The sequence below is a fragment of the Papaver somniferum genome, chromosome 6 (genome assembly GCF_003573695.1).
Source record: "Papaver somniferum cultivar HN1 chromosome 6, ASM357369v1, whole genome shotgun sequence".
Taxonomy (NCBI): Eukaryota; Viridiplantae; Streptophyta; class Magnoliopsida; order Ranunculales; family Papaveraceae; genus Papaver; species Papaver somniferum.
The window spans coordinates 177,220,977-177,243,285 of record NC_039363.1 but is presented as its reverse complement, the minus strand read 5'-3'; the positions used below and the strand labels follow the sequence as shown (position 1 = coordinate 177,243,285).

At 37.3% G+C, this 22,309-nt stretch overlaps 2 protein-coding genes and 1 long non-coding RNA gene across 3 annotated transcripts; 1 reads left to right on the top strand and 2 right to left on the bottom strand.

Annotated features, from left to right (window-relative positions):
* The first annotated feature begins 297 nt into the window (after nt 1–297).
* Nucleotides 298–4,921, top strand: LOC113290228. The gene is made up of 2 exons (XR_003331511.1): nt 298–4,385; nt 4,575–4,921. It is a non-coding gene; the product is annotated as an uncharacterized LOC113290228 (long non-coding RNA).
* Nucleotides 4,922–9,246: 4,325 nt separating this feature from the next.
* LOC113290227 (oxygen-evolving enhancer protein 2, chloroplastic-like) lies at nt 9,247–10,785 on the bottom strand. The gene is made up of 4 exons (XM_026539832.1): nt 10,395–10,785; nt 10,020–10,249; nt 9,881–9,931; nt 9,247–9,775 (listed from the first exon to the last, which is right to left on the bottom strand). Exons 1-4 carry the CDS (start codon nt 10,645–10,647, stop codon nt 9,515–9,517), a joined length of 795 nt encoding a protein of 264 aa, XP_026395617.1. The 5' UTR covers nt 10,648–10,785; the 3' UTR covers nt 9,247–9,514.
* Nucleotides 10,786–11,379: 594 nt separating this feature from the next.
* LOC113290226 (protein LOL2-like) lies at nt 11,380–16,668 on the bottom strand. The gene is made up of 7 exons (XM_026539831.1): nt 16,373–16,668; nt 15,516–15,635; nt 13,250–13,378; nt 12,357–12,469; nt 12,108–12,197; nt 11,867–11,935; nt 11,380–11,716 (listed from the first exon to the last, which is right to left on the bottom strand). The coding sequence occupies exons 2-7, from the start codon at nt 15,631–15,633 to the stop codon at nt 11,675–11,677; spliced, it is 561 nt and encodes a 186-aa protein (XP_026395616.1). The 5' UTR covers nt 15,634–15,635; nt 16,373–16,668; the 3' UTR covers nt 11,380–11,674.
* Nucleotides 16,669–22,309: the final 5,641 nt, after the last annotated feature.

Genomic DNA, 22,309 nt, shown 5'->3' with positions numbered 1-22,309 from the left:
TTGCAACCTTCTGTTGTTTTATTTGTACTGTTTAAACTTGTTTTAGCTTAGCAATGTTATGTTTATGTTTATGGTTTTTAGATTTTAAAAAACAGATGTGTGAATGATTATTGAATATAAAGCGGGTTAAACCCACTTAAACCCATACCCGCCCAACCCGCAGCGGGCGGGTATTAACACCCGCCCGCTGTTTGTGGGTGCGGGGTTGGTTATAAAAAAAAAAACCCGCAGCCTATGGGTGCGAGGTTGGTTTTAGCTTATACCCGCCCATACCCGCCCATGTGCAGCCCTAAGGACGCCGTAGATCGAGATTGGAGAATACAGAGGTGGTTAAAAATGCTAATCAAGGCATTTGAAAGGGTGACATCACTAATGATTATTAGGAATACCGCTTCATCATATCCATCTACTTGCAGAATGAGAATCGATTCTACAGCTGTTGATGAATTTTCGGAATCAGAGTTGATTCCTTCTTATTTCTTTGAAAAAGTTTCAACTGTCGTTAATTCAATTACTTCCGCTGTCGACGATGAAGAAGGTACTCTCAATTTAGGGTTGATTTCCCCATACTTCCTTCATGAGAAGAATAATTTGTCTGTTGATGAGAGTTTACAGTATGAGAAAGTGGTGAAAACTGATGTTATCGAAGTCATCAACAAATTTCTAGGTAGGGCTTGTTTTCACTTCAAACTTGATGTTTCTCGTTTGTTATTCGATCGAGGTAAACGTGCTCTTAGATTAATTCTTCGATTACTTCTTATCTTTGGGTATAAATCAGATTTTTCATCTGTGCAATCATTTCAATTTTTATGTGTTAATGATTCCAAATTTTATGATGAGAGGAAGTTGTTTGTTCATATAGCTAAGAGAAATAGAATTTTGATTGTCATATGAACTAGGGTATATGAACCTGACATGGTACAAGAATTATTGGGTACTCTGCCTGATAGTGTTTTGTGGATCTGGAATGATGGTGGTTTTTTTTTCTATCCTTGTGTTGTTTGCACTTTTTCTGTATTTGATCATGGAAAGCGAATTGAGCTTATTCAGGGAACTACTCGTTCTGTAGATAATTCTGAATTCTCTGTTGGTAGTTCTTTTTCATTGATACTCAATGTATGTCATAATTCATGGTATATAAACAATATTGCTTTACTCTTTGAGTTAACGCTGGACGGTTGCAAGTTGTGTGAGAAAATGTGGCATCCTGGTAAACCTCCCTGGTCTTGGTTGGTACTTCAAGTGACAGGTCATCATGCAGCTGGTACTGGGAGGGAATTATTCGATCAAAAACATCATAGTAATATATACAATTTCTGTGATTCTTTACTCTTACAGTTGGGAGGTGGTTTACAAACATCTTTGCATATTTGTGTTGCTACAAACCAATATAATGTTGAGTCACAGATCATATCCAAGAGACTTACCTGTAAGTTTGTGTTTCTTGCTCTTCGTGCCAGCAAGCTGGGTGATGAGTCTTTGCAGCAGAAAATCAGATTAGGCTTTCTTAATCTCAGTTTGTGGAGTATAGCATGTAGTGGTGTTTTCACTTGGCTACCAGAAGAACCTAACTCTACATAATAGCAATGAATGTTGTTCTGGCTGGAAAAAGTCTCTTGTCAAGGGGGTGAAAATTACAGATGTTGTGCAGCCTTGTTCCAAGGTTGTTGAGAAGCTTATTATAGGGCAGCTAATCTCGAGCAACACATTAAGTGGCAATTACATGTTGTACCGGTTCCGAGCTACATTTCAGCAACGGCTACAAGAAGTGGTCTAGAAACATTACATGCAAGCTTGTTGATAACTTCCAAGATGTTGCAGACGGCATGTAGGAAGCATTATTCTGCAGTAACCGTGGTCTGGGGTATGACAGTTCATTTCTGCACTGGCCTGGATAGTGGTGTAGGAGGCACACTGTTAAGAGGTTATGTCAGGATTTTCAGAACGAGTCTCTTTTCTCTCTCTCCTTCAAATGCACCTGGGGTCTATGAAAATCTTGCTTTTGTGGAAGAAATTGAAATGATTCTTCAGATGTTATTGTGGGTAGAGTACTTGAGCTGGAAATACAAGTTGTTCTCAAATGGTTGGTGGAGTACTATGTTCTGTGAAGCTGGGATTTGTAACCAGATTGCTGCAAGTTGTGTTGCGGGGCTCACTTGTGTGTTGTTGAGAAGGCTTGAGAAGTTTGAAATTCTCTTCCTTGATATATTAATTCGGTGTGTAGTGTCGGGACAGAATTATAGTGATATTCTCTCGCAACTTGAACTTAGTTTACCGACTGCTACCAAGGTCCTTTATGGTGAATTATTGAAGAATAATGAATTCTTAGAGTTTGTGAGCAGATTGAACACTCCGATCTTGCTCTCAGTACATTAAATTCTTTATGGGAGGCTATTAGTTGACTATTTGAGGTGGAAGTTTAAATTGGTTCCACCTGATTTATGGAGTCTCAGAAATGCTAGATGGATTGATAACAGTTTTATCTCAGTTGTTTGCTTTGACGAAAACGGAAATTATAAACGTAATCTGTTCTACAAAACTGAGGTCCATCATCAACTTGCATCCATTTTCATGAACTTACCATGTTGGCACTTAGGTACTGCAAGTGGACCAGCTCACATTGTGTTCTACAAGGCTGCTAAGGCGCTTGATCGCATTGTGTTCTACAAGGCTGCTAAGGCGCTTGATATGTTTGTTAACATTCTATTTGGGCTTATAACGAAGTATGTTACAGTTAGTAAGTTTTGACACACGAACTGTTTGATAAAGCAGATATTATGACACACAAAGAGTTGTGCAAGCATACCAATCTGGAGTCTACTTACAGTTTCTGGACATCAGCTGTTCTGTTTACCAAAGTACCTGCATGTCGCTTCCAACAACCGGCTTCCCAGCTCGAGGAGTTATTGATGGAGAGTCACAGAGAGATTGCAATATTCAGTGATTCCACACCAAGGCCCATGCTTGCTAGAGTTATTTTCCTACTGTTACACATCTCTCAAGCTGGTGGTAATAATGATAATGCACATATTCACCATGAGGAATTGTGCACAAGAATATCAGCTCAAATTTTCCCTGGGGCAATTCAACTTCTATACGTGTGGATATGGATAGATTATTTGACGTGGAAATTCAAATTATCTTCCACTAGTTTGTGGAGAGTTGGACTCAGGGGTATGGCCGCAACTTCTGAGAGAAGGATTGATGATAGTGAAGTTTTATCTATTCGATTGTTGCAGGTTCATTTTATAGACGAAAACACGCGAATTCAGACTCATTTCTCAACTGATTATGGAGAAGGATTTCCTATGCTCAATGAGTCAGCACTGTCAATAACAGAGCTATTTTTGAAGTTAGTGAAAGGTCACAATTCTTACTATGTTCGACGGACGCTGCTGCAATGCCCAGATGCACCTACACCTTCCCTGCTACAAGACAATCTTCCTATTATATTTTCCATCCTCGAAGACAAGGATGTTTTCAAGGAGAGTGGAATGTCACAGTGTAGAGGGTAGGGGCTACCATAATGTCTGCCAGTAGTAGTTAATTAAGGGTGCCATATCATTTTCTGTTTAGTTAATTGTGTCCATTGGATATGTGACACGTGTGTCCGATCCGTTGAGGTAGTCGTAAGGTTAATCTTTGGCTATAAGGTTGTAAGAAGAGTTCATCTCTTCGTTATCTGAAACTTATGAAATGAAACCATTGTTGGTTGCGCGTCTGAAGCACAGATTTGACCTGAATCAATTGATTTATGAGATGTTTATCATCAATTCTATCCTTCTATTTGTTAACTTGTTGTATAATCACACCACAATGGCTAAAATAAGGCTTATTTACTGAATGGTTTGATGGGATTAGATCAATGGTTAGAAAGTTAAGTTAAAATTTAAGTAAAAAAAAAATTAAGTTAGGGGATCCGGTCCCATATATATGATCTATTTTTATTTTTTTGCTGGCATGTGATGTAACTACATGAGAAGTTATAAACATCAGAATCAACTCTTTCCACTCCTTCAGGTATGAAGGTTTCCAGAGAATGAGAATTCTTCCCTTGACAATGCAACAGATAATCCATATTCGAGCAATAAATATTATCATCACCGTCATCGAACATGAGTGGTGGCGGTTGTCGCAGCTTAGCTACAAAGAAATTGTGTTGTAAATAATAAGATATCACAAGGTTAAATTCTTGGGAAGTGATTCGTGTTCAGAGAGACCTTCTTATTTCTTCTAAAGATCAATTTTAAAATCAGATTCAAAGATACCGAGATCTGACTTTAGGTTCCGATTTCTGGTAATTTTAAAGTTGAACTTGTTTAATTATCAAAGCTCAAGAAGTAATGATGATGGCGGTTGTTGCGGTAGCGGCGGTGGTGGAGGAGGTATGTATTTGAATCAATTTTCTGTTTTAATTTTGAGATTTTGGGTTAGATCAGATACCTTTAGTCTATTGGGGTTATATTTATATATATATGTAGCTTCGTTTAAATGATTGATTCATCTCTGAACATGTATATTTTAGCTTTCTTTTAGGTGTTGATTTTGATTTTTGGTGTGCGTTAACTTCACAGACCTCCAAATAATAATTCAACTGGTGGTTTTGCGGGTGGTAGTGATGGTGCTGTTGGAGTTATTGGTTGATGTTGGTATTGGTGGTAGGTCTGTTGGATTTAGTGGTTGTATGATGTTGTTGCAATGGTGGTAGGTCTGTTGGAGGATGATAATTGTATCATTTGGTTGTCTTTTTTAGTGTTTTTATGATATTTTCCTGGGCGTTAATGACTCTTGGGAGTTTGAAATATATTTGAGCTTCTTATATACCGTTTTTGATATTTATGCCATTTTAGACATGGATTTGCAGTTTCATTTTGCTTGGATTTTAATTCTATCCGGATATTCAGTTTCGTATTATTTGCAAGTAAACTTGTTATTATCGTGTATGACATTGGGTGAATGCAGCATCTTACTGTGTATCAATTAATATTTGTATTGTATTAAATGTTCTTTGCAACATTCATTCCGGGAAATCTGCACAGATAGGATTGCATACTTGGTCACCCGATGCTACGGTGGGTCCCACTCCAGTATCCGCTTTAATTCATGCAGCTACTACGGTCACTGACTCGCGTTTTCATGATAGCAAGGTGCTCCCCTTTATTTGAATGGCAGCGTCGGTGGTGGTTGCGGTGGATTGGTGGTGGTTGCAGCGGTGGATTGGTGGTGGTGGTGGCGGAGGTGGATTGGTGGTGGTGGTGGTGGCGTCAGTGGTGGTGGCGGATTGGTGGTGGTGCAATGGTGGTGGAATATTAGTGGTGGTGGCGGTTGGTAGGTGGTGGAATGGTAGTTGAATGTGATGGTGGTGGTGGACGTGTGGTGGTGCTAGTGGTGGTGGACGTGTGGGTGAAGTGGAAGAGGAAGAAATTTGTTCCATTTTGAAATTAAAGAAAATTATTATATGAGTGAGGATGTTAAGGTAATCTAGTTTTAAATGGATAATATTATTAAAAAGTAGGGACATATTTATTATTGTATAAGGACATATTTATTGGGTTCAAAAAATAAGGACATAGATAATATACCTGGGGAGGTGAAGTACTTCCAAAGCAAAAACAGCAGGGATCTGGAGCCCTGCCCGAAAGCTCGCGAGAAGAACGTTTCACCCTGACATTGAAACTCTCCTCCATAATCCACACCGGCTTGAGTTTATCCTTCAATATGTATAAATGAACCTTACAACAGCAGCAACTACTACTGTCGCGAATATGATCATGAGGCCTACAATGATGATGATCACTTCCATTCCCTAGTTTTTTTGTCTAAACGGGTAATACAAGGGGATCCTTTAAACTCCAAGAGATGAGGATAATCAACAAGCAACTGCTTCTGCTGTTCATCGGTTGTACTCTTTGGTGGGGGTTGAATGAGCTGAAACTTCTCTTCGTGGAGATTGAACAATAGCAGCATCTCCATCTCATCATCACCCCCCTCAGCTGTTATTAATACCTTCAAAGCCAAACATCCACCACCTAAACTACAAAACACGCCTGCTCTGTCGCCACACGATACCGTTCTTATCCAAGTACAATCATGTGACAAGGGAGTGCCAGTGAAAGTTCTCCATGATTTATGTCCCAACGTAAATACAACGAAGTCGAGCTGCTTTTGAGAGGTTTGGAACATAGTTACCACTTTGTACTGGTTTGCCAGGGAATCAAATCCAAATCCATGACAGATGATACATGCATTGGAGATTATGGGTAAAGAGATGATACCGATATGCTCACCCCTGTATGGTTGCAAAATTGTGTAAGCACCACAACCAACAGATGACTACTTTCTCTAGGTGAACCATTGCATTAACCAACCAGTTCATTGCTACTTTTATGAGAAAGATGAGCATGTAATTTCTTCAAGTGTAGAAGATTGTCAATTAAACAGTGACTACTATCTCTAGGAGCAACTTCGAAAAACTGACTGCTTAAGTGATCCTCACCAGCATCAGTAACCCCGACCTTAACATTTGCAAGAGTAAAGATTAGTTTTAGTTATTGTCTTGTGAGTCCGACAGCGGAAAACTCATAAACTCCCAAGTAACATCTTTGATGTATGGTGGAAGTTGTTTGAGGTTCCATGTTGGCTTGGAAAGTGCCGAAACAACAACACGACGAATCATGCATCACTGGTGAAAGAATCCAAGGAATCAAGGAAAGACATCCCTTTGCAGTCCCTAGGAAGTGCATAAGTCTTAGTTTAGGTTTTTCCATGGCATGCTGACCTCATAAAAGTACGAATTTAGACCTTTTTTATTCGCAAAGAACTAGGTGCTAATGATTTGGAGTCTAGGGAATGTAGGAAAAATTGTAGTTAATGCAGAGTCGTGGTACTGAGAGCGACGTCGTGCCCTTGAAAGCGACGTATCAGGATACCCGTCTAAAAGAAACACTTAGCGTCGGAATGTGGAAAACTGGCAAGGTCAGCTTGGTAGGCCAGGGGGAATCGTACTTTTAAAACTCAGTCTTAGTGTTAGTCACCTTTTTCTTCCAAAAATCGTACGCGCAATAGAAACTTTTCAAAACAGGTCAAAGTAAGGTGTTGTCTGTTTTTGCTGACGTCTATGTTGACGATATTCTAGTAAAAAGTCGCCTAGCCAAGAATCACATCTGAGACCTGCGGGAAATTTTTCGAACGATGAGAGAGTATAAAATGAAAGTTAACCCGACCAAATGCGATTTTTGGGTCACATCGGGAAAATTTTTGGGATATATCATCACTCCAAAGGGGATAGAAGCAGATCCCGAGAAAGTCAGAGCCATCCTTGAGTTGCCGTCAGCAGCCACAATAAAAGACGCACAAAAGCTGAACGGAAGTATAGCAGCATTGGGCCGATTCATATCTCGGTCGTCCGACAAATGCAAGGATTTCTTTAGCACTCTTAAAAAGGTAGAGAAATTCAAATGGACGGACACCTGTGAGGAGGCGTTTCATAATATTAATCTACATCTTTCAAGTCTTCCAGTATTACAAAGACCAGAGCCGTCGGAGGTCCTTACATTATACCTCGGAGCAACCTCATATGCTATCAGTGCAGTCTTAGTTTGAAATGAAGGGAACGAGGAAAAGACCGTTTACTTCATTAGCAAGACATTGAGTCCGACCGAGAAAAATTATACAAGGATGTAACAGATGATTCTAGCGCTATCTTTCGCCACCTTAAAGCTAAGGACATATTTCCAAGCCCATCGGATCCGCGTGCTCACAAAATCACCTATTGAGGCGGTACTAGACAATGCATGCCGATCTGGAAGGATTTCCAAATGGGGGGAGCAAATAAAACAGTTCAACGTTTTCTACAAGATGAGGATAGCAGTGAAGGCACAAGTAGTGGCAGATTTTTTGGCAGATTTTCCACTAAGCGACGAAGATGAGGTCGACGACATACCCGGAATGGAAGAAGATCGAGAAGACCAGGCCGACTTACTCGATGCAAGTAGCCCATCACGTTGGGAAGTATTCGTCGATGGAGCGTCAAACAAAGATGGATTGGGACTTGGGATAGTCTTTACCACACCAAAGTGACGAAAAATGGTTCATTCATTTAGATTGGAATTTAAGGCGACAAACAACGTCATCGAGTACGAAGCTGCGATTCACGCCCTTAGATTAATCGTCGAGATGGGCCTACAAGATGAAGGCTAACTAGCGACTCACATTTGGTAATCCGACAAATCACGGGAAAATATGCAATTCACGATCCAATTATGCAGAAATACTGGGAGCTCGCCCAATTCTATATCCACCAGATCCCCAACATCAAATTCCGCTACATATGCAGAAAAGACAATCGACACTCGAACGCACTGGCATACATCGCCTCCCAGCTCTCAGACCCAAGTGTGGAGGGAATTCGTGTCATCTAGTTATCATTTCTGTTCGTGACGTATTGGGATGAGATCTTTACACTAATGTGTGTGCTTATGCGTAAGTATTGGCAACAAAACTTTGTACTTAAGTGGACATTTCAGGCTAAAATCTCTCATCATGACAAGGCAGGGAAAAAACAACCACCGAGGCAACACAATAACCAGGATCAAGACACTTCACACCATTGCCAAGAGGCACCAACGAAATGGTAGCCGCATCAGACCTAGCCAAGGCGCAGCATAAAGCATATCAACATCAACTATCAAAACAAGGTACAAGCAAGACATGAAGACGTTTTCTTAAGGATTGTTCTTCCAACAAACCTTATGAAAAGGGGCAAATTGTAGATACAAAATATAAGCATCAACATGTGGCACTTGATTAAGGCATCAGCAACATACAATTCCACATCAACATACACTATATCTTTTTTATGTTAGTTTAATTATTAAGCTAGGGATATTTTAGTAAATAGCTTTGTATCTCTTTCCTTTATAAAGGAACAGATTAGGTCAGAGAAAGGGATTCCTCTCTTCTCATCTATTTGACCTCTTTACTTACCTCTTCACTTGCAGAGCTCCTCATTAATGGAGGCTCTTCATATACATAATAAAATCACTAACCCGTGGACGTAGGCCTGAGTATGCCGAACCATTTTAAATCTGGTGTCAACATTCAATATCTCTCACCCCATTCTTCTTATATTTCACTTATCATTTCATTGATTTCATTTTAACCGTTAAATCAAATTTGGTTGTGCTACTGCATTTTCAGTACATAGTTCCGAAACTAATGAACGGGGGATTTTCGTATTACCATAACCACGTGATAATTCATAATCTAGTATCTTTACGACGTTATCGTCCTTACAACAACAGCCTAAGCTACCATAAATCTTGGGCTAATTTAGCAAGCCAGTTTGCTCCCAAATCGATCATCAACTCATATATATAATGTGATAATAAGCAAACTTAAAACCCCAGCATTTCCTAATATTATCTTGTTTTCCAATCATCATTTACATGCAAGAGATAGAAAATTTAAGCAAAACAACCCGAATTGAGTTTTAAAATATCTCATTTCTTTTCTCTTATGCAACACTGAAGGAAGTTGCTGCGTTTTCAACAAACTTCTTCACACCTTTGAACCATCTCTTGTCACCGGCTTGTGCCTTGCAAATGTAGAGCTTTCCATTAGAGACGGTTGCAGTAATAAGTTGATGTTTACCTCCTTCATCTCCATCTGCTGTCCTTGTCAAGACTTCCAAGTAATAATATGTTTTTCCGTCAACCTTCGGTGATGATGCCTCCAATAGATTTGCTGTTGCCACAGCACCGGTGTCAAATCCTCCCTAAAACAGACAAACATAACTGCCTCAGAATCATTCTTGCTAATGCAAAGACATGTAAGCTAATAGATAAGGATTTATTTAGCTAATGCAAGACATTTTATATACCTCGGAATCGGTCTTGCCGAAGTAAGATTGCTTTCCTAGAAGATAATCCACCTGAAAAAAAGATATCCACATAAGGGTTTCATAAAAATAACAGAAGAGATGTCCAAATTACATTTCATCAATGAATATATATATATACCTTTGAGAGGAAATCTTCAGGTGCACCGTAATCGGTGATGGAACTTTTGTCGGTAGGGGTGATCATGACTGAAAGATTGCTGGTGACATCGAAATTGTCCTCGTACCTCAAAACCTGTCCGGGGAACTCTACTTCTTTGCTTGGGTTCCATTTTGCTGGAAGCTCTAACTTGAAACCTTCTCCTACGTATGTCTTGAACTCAGTGCTCTTTTGCTTGCCAAAAACATTGGCTGCAAGAGTTAAATCAATTAAACAACCATCAGGAGGTTCCTGACTTGAACTTAATGTAGCCATATTGCAAGAACAGTGAATTAGCTACTTATAATACAAACACCAATGCATTATATATAATAAGACTGAATTATATTAAATTACCGGCTTCTCCGTAAGCAGCATCAGCTGGTGAGACCTTAGATCCAACAGCTGCAGCTCCAATAAGAACGGTAAGAGCAAACCTTCTGGAGACGGAAACAGCATTGTTCTCCTCCTCTACAGAGTTTTTCTGGGTTGCCCGGATGACGAGCTGGGTTGAAGTAGGCTTGATGGCTGATACCTGGCGGTATGACTTGGATCTAGTGGTGGCAGTAGAGAGTGCATGGTGGTGAAGGAAACATTGAGTGGAGGCCATTGATTAATAATGATCACAGTCTGTCTGTGTCTTTCACTACTACTTTCTCTCTGGAAAACTAATCTGTGTTGTAAAAGAAATGATGGTTTGTATTGGAGGAGTTGTCTTTGTGTTGTGTGAAGGAAAATTGTTTGGGCATTGGATTTTGGATGGAGATGTGGATCATGGGAGATTACATTTTTATTGGTAGATAAGGCTCCTGAGGTTCTCATTGGTCCTATGTGGCAATGTGAATAATACAGCTTGGAAATGAAAAAAAACACAGGACATTCAATTTCTCAGATTTTAATCTCCATCTACAATTGCCATTCATTTTACGCAACAAGGGAAAAACCAATGAGTTGACACTTTGTCGTGTCCTATAATATTCCGAAAATCATATCATTTCAAGGACCAAGATTGTTCTTTAAGGGTTAAATTAAGTCATATCTGGTAAAACTTAAGTAAACACTGATGTTAAGTAAAGTCAGAAAAACTAATCTGCATCATAAGTAAACTCCGGCTAGTCAGAAGTGCCCAAATCTGTTACCGGTCAGTGTTGCCCTTCAGATATAGTTTGATATGACCAAGATTTTTTCAGCTGCGTTTAGGTATCAAAATTCAATAGCACGCACGCACGACTTGATTTAGTTATTTAGTTAGCCTTCGTGGTTGGAAGGAATTTGAGCCCTGCTCAACATGTTGATTTAGAACACTAGAATAATACATTGTCTCTCTGTTATGCTGTCAAAATTTGTAACAATCTTTGATCAATATTTTAATTTAATATAGTAGATAAAATCTGTATTAACTTGTATTACAGTAAAAAACATATGAAAAATAAAAATACAGAGAGTCAGAGACACTTAAAAGAACCATTTCTCACTTCCAAACTTTTTATATTTACCAACCAACAACCAAATTCTGTTTATATTTGAGCACTTCACACATATATCAATGTCCAACTTATACAAACAATATCTTATACCACCAAAAAGGTTTCAATACAAATATATAGAGCAACTTCATTCAATAGAAGTCTCCCAAATCATTTTTTTTCCGATGTTACTCCGACAACAACGTTGGTCACCTAAGTTATTCAAAGTTTGATTAGCTATTTTACTTTTGACAAAGAACGAAATGGTACAAAAAAGATAGATAGGACAGATCATGTACAGATGAAAAACTAAATGTAAAACAGATGATAAAGTTGTCGAATAAGAGGAGAAGATTTACATACCAGTTTCCCGCTTTCATCGACTGACATGGGATTCTCAACGACAACAGTTTGGCTGTGGGTTCGCATGGCCTATAATAACAGAAAGTCAAAAGTGAATATACAATTAAGACTTCTTTTTTTACAATCCATGACATCCTCGCTTCTCTATTAAAGAACTAAACATGCCTTTTTGGGTGCCGAACACTGCACAACCCAATAGCAACAAAAAGAAGAACACAAGAATATGAGTCTCGAAACTTACTGCCGACGTAGAGGGCATAGGTGTAGGCGTGGTTGAGGACCAATTGGGTCTATTCACTTGACCATTGCTATTTGGTGTTGGCGCACTCATCTGCACAGATCAAACAGGAATATGGGACAAGTTAAGACTTCATAAGTACACCACCTACAACCTGTCCTCTGATATTGACGGTAACAAGATAGTTTAACCTTTGTGATTTCATTTAACAGTAACTCACTCTTTGCATTATCAATATACATGCGGACTTACCCCTGTACTCGTAACATACTGACAAACAGCACATTTAACTGATGGTGCTCCATACGGATACATAAGTGTTATATGGCACCGACCGCAGTTGACATGTGCGACTGGATTAGGTGCTGTAAAATGCGTAGCCACCAAAAGAAAAATGTTTAGTCCATTACAAAAATCTAGTAAAGCAAACTTAACAACAACAAGAATGAACTCTAGGGAAATACTTCATTTTTCATACTTTATATCTAAGAATATAATTTGAACATACAAAAAGGCAGTTCACTCTTGCTACTGCCTCACATAAATATATGGTGAGCCCATAAACTCCTTTAAACTCTCAGTCACATATCAGAATGCTGTGAATATGGATATAATCATGGAAAGGGTGTAATCATAGACAGAAGTGAGTGAACAAGTTCAAGAGATAAGGAGTTATGCAGCAATAAATTAAACTTTCTCAAGCCCGCAAAATGCAGCACACTATATTAATAGAGGTGAAAAATCAAAGAGAAGAAGCGAAGATCGTTCAAAGATTGTAATTATCCTACAGTCCAAACAATCAGATCCACCACAAGAAGGAAGACGCATGCAGCCTACAGCTGACATAGTTGGAATAGTATAATAACTAAATGCCCCGAGTTCCATAAACCATACCTTTCGGTAGATATTCAGAAAACTAGTGTCAGCACTGTCAGGCACCTAAACTACATCTGCTTATAGTCTAGTCAAGTATGGATTTTATCATCCTATGGTCTGGGTGTCTAGTTAAGCATTTGAAAGTAAAGATGGAAGGTTTACATAATTAGAATCCAGTTACACTTGATGCTAGAAGTCTAAGCAAATAAAATCTTCAGCAATATGGGACGGTTTATATTATTCGCAAAACTTTCTCACAAAGAACAAACCTGGTGCTGGTGCTGGTGGTCTGGCAAGATTAATTGTGTGACAGCAGGAGCATCTCACACTTGTTGCCCCACGCGCGTACATTAGCAATGTTCGGCAACCTCCACATGTGAGCTGGGACATATCCATTCCTGCATCAAGTAAAATACAATTTAACACAAATCAAAATAAAATTTACAAGCAACGCACAAGCACAGAAGTGACAAATTTTAATCAAAAAATTAAACATCAGTACTAAGTTAACTTAGATTTCAAAGTGAAAATTTTGATATCTAATATCAAAGTTTGTCCAGTACTCAGTTTATATGATAGTGAAAAAACATCCCTTGTCCTTAAGGGATAAATGAGTTGGGGAAAACACATACTAAATGCCTACTCCCAGAATCCCAGAAAAATATTTTTCCCAAATATGATACCTTGGATCATCCCATGTGGACCCCCCATGCCACACTGTAAACCCATCATACTGATGATAATTGAAAAATAATGGAACAGGCAAAGAATCTAAAAAATTGAGTTGAAACAAGGAAGAGGACCATTCTTATGATGTGATTTTCTTAACCAATGGCAATGGTTAATAGTGAATGTAAACAAATGTCAGTATCAAAAGAAACCAGGTTGTTCTGGTGTAAATTTCCCGTTAGAGACTTCCCTCGTTGGTCTAGTACACAACATATTCAACAATTCTTTCTATTTCCAGGCATGTATATGCAACTACTTACCGCTCTTGCCAGGGCTTTCCTGGGCTAGAAGGTAGGCAAAGCCAAAAGGCTAATATGCTTCCCAGTAGGCCAGTGGGTGTACTAACTTCACCAGATAATTAAACTTTACTAGATCCACGGAAACCAAGACACAGTTTTAGCAGAGGAAAAATATGAAACACTAGATGTATTTTCTACCATCTCCGGAGTTCATGGCAATTTCAATGCACTACCTCCTGCAAAATGTCACACTGGACCTATTTTCTATCATCTTAGGAGTTTATGATAACATTAATGCAGCACCTTTTGCAAAATGTCACGCTATCTCCCAACTCGACCTTGAGGCGGTTGTTGCTATAATAAATCTGTTGACTCTTGGTACCCTTACCTTAACAACCAAGAACATCTAAACTTAGAACTCATTCTCCTGGACAGAGCTTTTAAAATCAACTATCTCAAGTCTTACTTCTGGATAGTCCAGGACCCCATAGTTGTAACACGGGAGATGCAACGGAGAATATACAAACTTTCATCAAAATTGTTAATGACACTTTATCAATCCATCATCAATTTGAAAAGATCTGTGATCCTCCACTTTTGGCTTAGACTAGAATTCTCAACCCAAAATTTTGGTAATTTTGCACTCATTTTGCAGATTCGCAAGTACTTAGTTAGCCACTTGGACCTCTGTAGAAACATGCAATATGTTGGAATAAAAAGACTGGAGATACTATCTATATCTGTTATACTACGTAACTCAATGGGCCTATGGCATTCCATTTCATACATTCTGTTATAGTATGGGTCTTCCATCACTAGAAATGACTCTGACTGAAAAGACTAACAATCTAACATATTATAACTAGCATTCCAGTTCTTACTTCCAACAACCTAATTCTCTTCGATGCACAGAAAATGAGAAGTCCAGAGTGAATGCATACAAAAATGTACTTAACTTTAATAGTTGATGCATTGCCTAGTAAAAGAATGACCACAATCATACACTTGTACAGGCAATGCTTTGGGAGGTTCAATATGAGGCAAAGCACATCCCAGGAAACTCATATCTCAAGCTTATTGTAGTCATGCGAAAGTAAAAGTTCTACGAGGAAAAATTCATTGAAAATCACCTGGTATATAAAAGTGTAAGTTCCAAGTATTCTGTTCTTGTTTTATGTGACTTTATTTACTAGAATTACTCAGTGATTGATTTAGACATCTGTAAGCTCAAAATTGGAGTACATGTTTCACATAGCAACCGGATTCTTATGAGACAATATGTACAACAATTCAAGAATATTAAGTGGCCAATCATTGAGAGTTTGATTATGCTAATAATTTTTCAATCACTGAGACTGAGAGTTCATTATGCTAATAATTTCCAATCACTGAGAGTTGATTATGCTTATAATTTTCCAACAACTTCCGATATTTCTGAATTACATTATTTTGTAAGGTCTGGTAGCTAACTGAAGGATTCAAAGGTATAAATCATCAAAATCTGAAAGCAGCACAGTCAAATATGTTTTAGAATGCTGATAGAAAAAAGAAAAGAGAAGAAAAGTACCAGGAGGTGGAACTGTGGGTGCAGTAATCGTATTACATATTGCACAGCAAACATTTGCAGCCCCTCTAGGATAAAGAAGAACACTCCTACAACCACTACAAACAAGCTGGCTCTGCATAACTGCAACGTAAAAAATTTAAGTGAAACAGTTAGATAACATATAATTGGATTAGGGAGAGCAAACTAGGAAGATCATGCTTCAGTGCTTCTTTACTTATTACAAAATGTTATAAAACAATAAAACTAGTTCTAGACCAGTGCAATACATGGGGATGTTGTACACAAAAGAACATGTGAACAAGTGCATCACCGGCTGCAGCCATCAGAAATTAAATGAAAAGGCGGAATTCAATTCACATCAAATGAAGTGTGATTCAGTCAATCAAAACTTTCACAAAACTCTTAGAGTCGGGGGTTACAACTACAGGCTAACAGGCTAAATAATGTTTGACCTCCATACTCCAGCCTCGGTTATCCTGCCCCAGCTAAGAGTAGCTCATTATGCAACCAGCAATTACAAAATGGCAATTTACTAATAATTTCACTATCTCACTCAGAGCTGATATGGGGTAAACCTCATGATAACTTCCCTAAAACTCCATTTGGATTCGTTTCTGTTTCTGAGATGCAGATTTCTTCAAGTAAGATTCTAGGTTTTCATGAATTAACCAGAAATAATTTCGGAATTCCTAATTCCCAGAAAAAGTATGCACAGACAAATAAATATTGAACTGGATGCAAAATTCTGAGAATTTATTAATAAAAGCTAGAATTCAGCTATACTAGATGGAAATAAATGCAATTAAATTCATAAAAAAAAAGAAAGACGAAACAGTGTAAGAATTTGGGGGGCTTACCTGAGAGAGTGAAGAGAAACGATCTGAATAGTGATAGCTACGACCGGGAGTGCCCGATCGAAGCCCAAAATTAGGATCTGAGAAAACAGAAAGATATTCTTTTTGTGTTCAACCAAATCGATTTCTTCTATGATATGTTTAATTTAACGGAGAAACCCCAATATAAATATAAAAGATATGAACCCTAGAAATTAAAATTCTACCGAATAACATTCCACGAAATTTGTCGAAAGGAAATAGTGAAATATTGGAAGGACATTAATCCCTTTTTTTTCTTCTTCTCTTGGGGAAGAATGATTGAGAAAATATGAAGGGGTTATTTACGCAATCGTTGGTTTGGGCCTGCCTTTCCATCAAATAAATCAATTGGGCTGGTCAACGAAGCCATGCCAATAATGTCTAAAGCTCCTAGTTGGGTGAGCATTTGGCCCGAAACCCGTGGATTTAGTCGGGACCATCCGTATTTTTGCGGGTGGATGCATGACCGTTCGCTAATGGATTGGATGCCGATGGAATTTTTGGAATCTATCGGATGATGGATTGGTCCCGGATACAACCTTGAAAATCCGTTGGACATCCATACTCGTTCATTTTTTTATCATATTTCTTCGGTAAAAATATGAAGTTAGTATATATGTTTTTTTTCGCCAAATTAGGTATTTCTTTCCTGCCATATTTTGATGATCTTACAAAATTTAAAACTAATATATGTATAAGTGGACATATTTAATCCCAAATACACCAAAAACATCTTGCTTTAAAGGGGTAAGGTTGTTCTTCCTCTTCAAATTTTGAGTACCTTCAAAGCATTATACTAAAATCCAATTTTAAACCCCTAAATAATGTAGTCTTATTTCTAAAATCATCCGTAAATTTGTTATCTTTATTTCTATATTATAAAATTTGATTATATGACAAATCTGTTGGATTATGCGCATCCAATCAGTCCATCCATTCATCCATTGGATGCTGGATTGGATGCAGATGCCAAATGTGAAATCCGCAGTGAATTTGATTGGATGCGGATGAGGTAAAAACCGGTCCATACCGGCCCATGCTCACCCCTAACTCCTACGTTGAGATTGGTGATGGGGACGGAAATTCACCTTTTCATAAAGTGGGAGCTTCGATTTTCTCGTTCATTTTAGAATGAGATATTGTTAGTCTCTGCTCATTACATTTTATTTTATTTTTTAATGTAATGAGCTTATCCTCGCTTCTGTGTTCGTATTTCGAAATACCAAAACGGATCATTGATACACGAGTAAATGATGACTTTGTTTTACTAGGGTCATCAACATATTGTCTCAGCTCGGTGGAAGCATAACTCTTTTCCTCAGGATTCACACAGTAGAAATAGGGAACGAAATAATTAGATGTATTTGTTAGAATTACCCCCTTCCAGAGGGATTATCTATAACGCAAGTTGTTTTGGATGTATTCAGATAAAAAAGCTAATGTGTTATGGGTCGATTTCTTTTTTACAAGTTAGATTTGGGAATCTATCCATTTCCATAAAGGAGACGAATGAATCCAAAGTTTCATGTTCGGTTTTGAATTAGAGACGTCAAAAAGAAAGGATGAATCGACGTCGACTATAAGCCCTAGCCTTCCAAGCTAACGATGCAGGTTCTATTCCCCGTTACCCGCTCCATTTTAATTCCGATATATGCATCATTAATGTAAATATGCATTTTTATTTCCTAAATTATTTCACAAAAGAATCTGGTTCCATTTTTACAAACAGTTGAGTAAAGGAAAAATAAAAGGATAAAATACGAAATGAAAAGGCGTCCATTGTCAAACGGATATGCCATAGGTCTTTTAAACCTTTGGTATAGGTTATGTTAGAGCACTGTTCGATCGAACTCGCAAGTGTTGCTATCTCAAGATTGTTTGTTAAGTTTAGGTGATCAAAACTATATACTTGATTTCTAGTCTACTTATAGCTATGTCTCGGATTAGGATAAAAATGTGTAGTTGAGCTTCATACTTCATAGCGTTTACCAATTGAAGAAAAAGATCTACTTAATAGCTTGGAGGAACTTCATCAAAAAAAGGTATCTGGAGACTAAAACTTATCTATCACTCAGAAGTATATTCTATTCTATCTTCTAATGAGACTAAGTTGTATAGCTATATAGACTTTTACATTATATAAACTTGATATTTTTATATGAATTTATCTCACTTATCTATTTCTCGAAATATGTGTTGGAAGCTTTTAGCTTTAGCTAAGTTCATCACCTGTATTCTTGACGAGTTTAGTTGGAGACAATGAAAAAGCGGGGATCTAACAGCCACACCCAATAATTCGTTCGGCAATCTGTATGGACTAACTCCAATTTATTCAAAGAGAATCAACTAGACAGACAGACTCAATCAAGGAAAGATATCCCAGAGTTATATCTCTCTCAAATCAATCAGCAAATCAACATAAATGAATCTGTGAACTGATTGGTAAGGAAAGATATCCAAGAGTTATATCTCTCTCTCAAATCAATCAGCAAATCAACATGAATGAATCCGTGAACTGATTGGTATGAGAATAACTTGAACGGTACCAAAGACCAATGTTCAAGTGTCAATCAATTTCAATCAACAACCAAAGTTGGATTTACCAATTGATTGAACTACGCACAACCTATGATATTTCAATTATATAAACAAATGTAATGCAGAAAGAAATAACACAAACACCAGAAGTTTTGTTCACGAGAAAACTGCAAATGCAGAAAAACCTAGGGACCTAGTCCAGATTTGAACACCACACTGTATTTAGCCGCTACAGACACTAGCCTACTACAAGTTAACTTTGAACTGGATTGTATTTGAACACTAACCAAGTCTCACACCGATTATACGTACAGTTGCGTTCCTTGCTCCTCTGAATCCCAGCAGGACTCTATGCACTTGATTCCTTTAGCTGATCTCACCCACAACTAAGAGTTGTTACAACCCAAAGTCGAAGACTAATAAGCAAATTTGTCTCCCACAAAAAAGTCTATTCTGATAGATAAATTTGTCTCCCACAGAAATACCTATGAAGTTTTGTTTGTCTTTTGATAAATCAATGTGAACAAGAACCAAGTGATAATTCGGTTTTATATTCCCGAAGAACATCCTAGAAATATGAATCACCTCACATAACTTCACTACATGGTAGTAGAAGAAGTTATTGTGGAATCACAAAGAATAAGACGAAGAGCTTTGTGGTTACTTTATATATCTTACCTATTGGAGATAAATCTCAAGCAAATCTTAGAGAAGATAGTACTCAATATGATAGAACAAGTAAGATCAGAACACGCAACTAGAGAGAAAATAGTTGGGTCTGGCTTCACGAATCCAAAATGAAGTCTTCAAGTCGTTAGCCTATAATGGTTTTGGGAAAACCTAGGTTAAAGGAGAATCGACTCTAGTTGCAACTAGGACACAGAAATTGTCGGGATTAGGTTTTCCAGTTGCTAGAGTTCTCCCTTATATAGTCTTCAAATCAGGGTTTGGTAGCTTAGAAATAAAGCAATCAGTATTCACCGTTAGATGAAATATACCTTTATTTAGATATGGGTAACCGTACCTAAACGTGTATATGGAGTTAGCTCAACAATAGTTAACAGAAGTTAGACATATGAACACTTTTATATTAACCACATTCATCTAACACTTCTAGATCAAATATGATGATCAATCAAACATGAAAGATAAATAAATGAATCTAATTGTGTTACTCATAAAGTTGTTCAATTGTATATATCTAATAGAAGTACATAAGAAACAATTGAAGAAAAATCGGATTGATTCGTAATCATACAAGGTACTTATACCGAAATAAATTCATGAACATTAAGCCACGGTTTGCAAAGATTACATTCCTTAATTTATTAATGTATTTTTTCATGAGTATGAAAACATAACCAACTGAGTTTCCAAAAGGGTACACAAACTATAGTTCCGGACTTTGGTCTTGTCCAGCAGTTTGCAAACCGATATGCATACTGCCATCCCGGACATAACTCAGGTAGAACCGTTCGCATACTGTTATGCAAACTTAGTTCCCAGTCAAAACCGTTCACATACTGGTATGAAAACTTGGTTTCCGGCCCTGAATAATACCACGACATTTTGCATACTAGTATGCATACTGTGATATATCCAAACAATGGTTAACTGTTCTAAACTCACATTTCAATCATTGAAACATCCTTAGAAGACGATAATAGCTGTCTCACACAAACTATTAGCTTACAACTAATTTCAAGTGATCGAATTATCAATACGAAACATTCCTAGTCGACATCAAATGAATGTGTCACACAAGTCATGTAAGATTTCAAAGGAAATTTCACATGATTATCTTATGACTTATTATTTAGTTTCCAACAAATAAATTGTTTCCAACTAAACTCGTTAAGAATAATGATGAACGTAGCTAAAGCAAAAAGCTTCCAACACACTTTTCGAGAAATAGAAAAGCGAGATAAACTCAGCTCGAAATGTCAAATTGTATAATATAAAAGTCTTTATAGATACACAACTTAGTCTCATTAGGAGGTAGTATAAAATAGACTTTTCAATGATAGATAAGTTTTAGTCTCCATATACCTTTTGTTTATGAAGTTCCTTCAAGCTCTCCTCAGTAGATCTTCGTCTTCAATCAATGAACGCCGTGAAGTTTATATCTCAACTATGCATTTTATCCTAATCTGAGATATAGTTATAAGTAGACTAGAAATCAAGACTTATAGTTTTGATTACCTAAACTTGACAAACAAGCTTGAGATAGAAACGCTTGCGATTTCGACCGAGCAGTGCTCTAACAATCTCCCCCTTTGTCAATTTTAATGACAAAACTAGCTATTAATATATATGGATTATAAAATAAATAAAATTTTTAGCTTCTCATCTAACATGCTTGATTTCCTTGGTTCTTCAACATTCCTTGAATTATTCGTCACTTCAATTACTCTAGCGATTCTGAACGTGTTCAACTCAGCATCATTGTTGTTGAAGATCCGTAGCCATAACAATAAGAAAACAATTGTTCTCAATTATTGTTATATAATGTCATAGTATTATTACACAACATCAAAGTTGAATTGTATCACAACTTTGAAAATAATACTATGGTGATATGTATCACCCCCCCTTAGTCAATACTTCATCTCACAATGAAAACCTCTCCCCCTTACATAATGATCCGTAAACCATATGCATGTAGTATGAACGACAAAATAATTCTCCCCCTTTTTGTCAGTATAAATTTGCAAAGGTATGAAACTAATGGGATGTCATAATGAAATTCTCAAAGAGATTTTTCATGACTAAAAAAGAACATATCAACTTTGTTTCGATGATTTTACATAATCAAAACTTAGTGTATTCATCAAGGAGTTTATAAAGATACAAGATAACTTCTACATTATTCCACAGCCGCACTTCCCACAAGGATTTTGCAGTTAAGCACAGTTCAACTAAAATCTCCCCCATACAATGTCATTCCCGAAAGAACAACTAGAGAGACCTTACTTTTACGAGAAAAGAAGGATTTCTTTGGACATTAACAAATTACATGAAACATGAATTTGTATACAGAAAACTCGTATAGATTAACTACAAGAAGACCTTAAGGATTAATTTAATCGAAAATGCTCAACATAAGAAAACTTACGGAGCCATACAGTAATTTCACATAGAAGTGGATCAGGAAAAGGTCAATACTGCAGAATATTTGAAAGTCCATTATATCTTTTATCAATAAAGATTAATACTGCAAACACACATACCCGTAAAATATTTTTGCAATATAGAAAACCAATAAAGATTAATACTGCAAAATCATCTTCCAAATAACTAAGAATCTAAGACATTGCAAGATGGAAATCGTTGGCAATAGCTATGAGTAGTCACAATATTTTCTATTCCAAACCCTAGTTA

Excerpts from the sequence above, each read along its gene's own strand:
- LOC113290227 (XM_026539832.1), bottom strand. The coding sequence starts at position 10,647 with ATGGCCTCCACTCAATGTTTCCTTCACCACCATGCACTCTCTACTGCC. Across the intron at positions 10,250-10,394 it reads TGCTGCTTACGGAGAAGCCG|CCAATGTTTTTGGCAAGCAA; the intron begins GTAATTTAATAT and ends TAACTCTTGCAG. Across the intron at positions 9,932-10,019 it reads CTGAAGATTTCCTCTCAAAG|GTGGATTATCTTCTAGGAAA; the intron begins GTATATATATAT and ends TCTTTTTTTCAG.
- LOC113290226 (XM_026539831.1), bottom strand. The coding sequence starts at position 15,633 with ATGCAGAGCCAGCTTGTTTGTAGTGGTTGTAGGAGTGTTCTTCTTTAT. Across the intron at positions 13,379-15,515 it reads ACCCACAGTTCCACCTCCTG|GAATGGATATGTCCCAGCTC; the intron begins GTACTTTTCTTC and ends TACTTGATGCAG. Across the intron at positions 11,936-12,107 it reads CTATGCCCTCTACGTCGGCA|GCCATGCGAACCCACAGCCA; the intron begins GTAAGTTTCGAG and ends CTGTTATTATAG.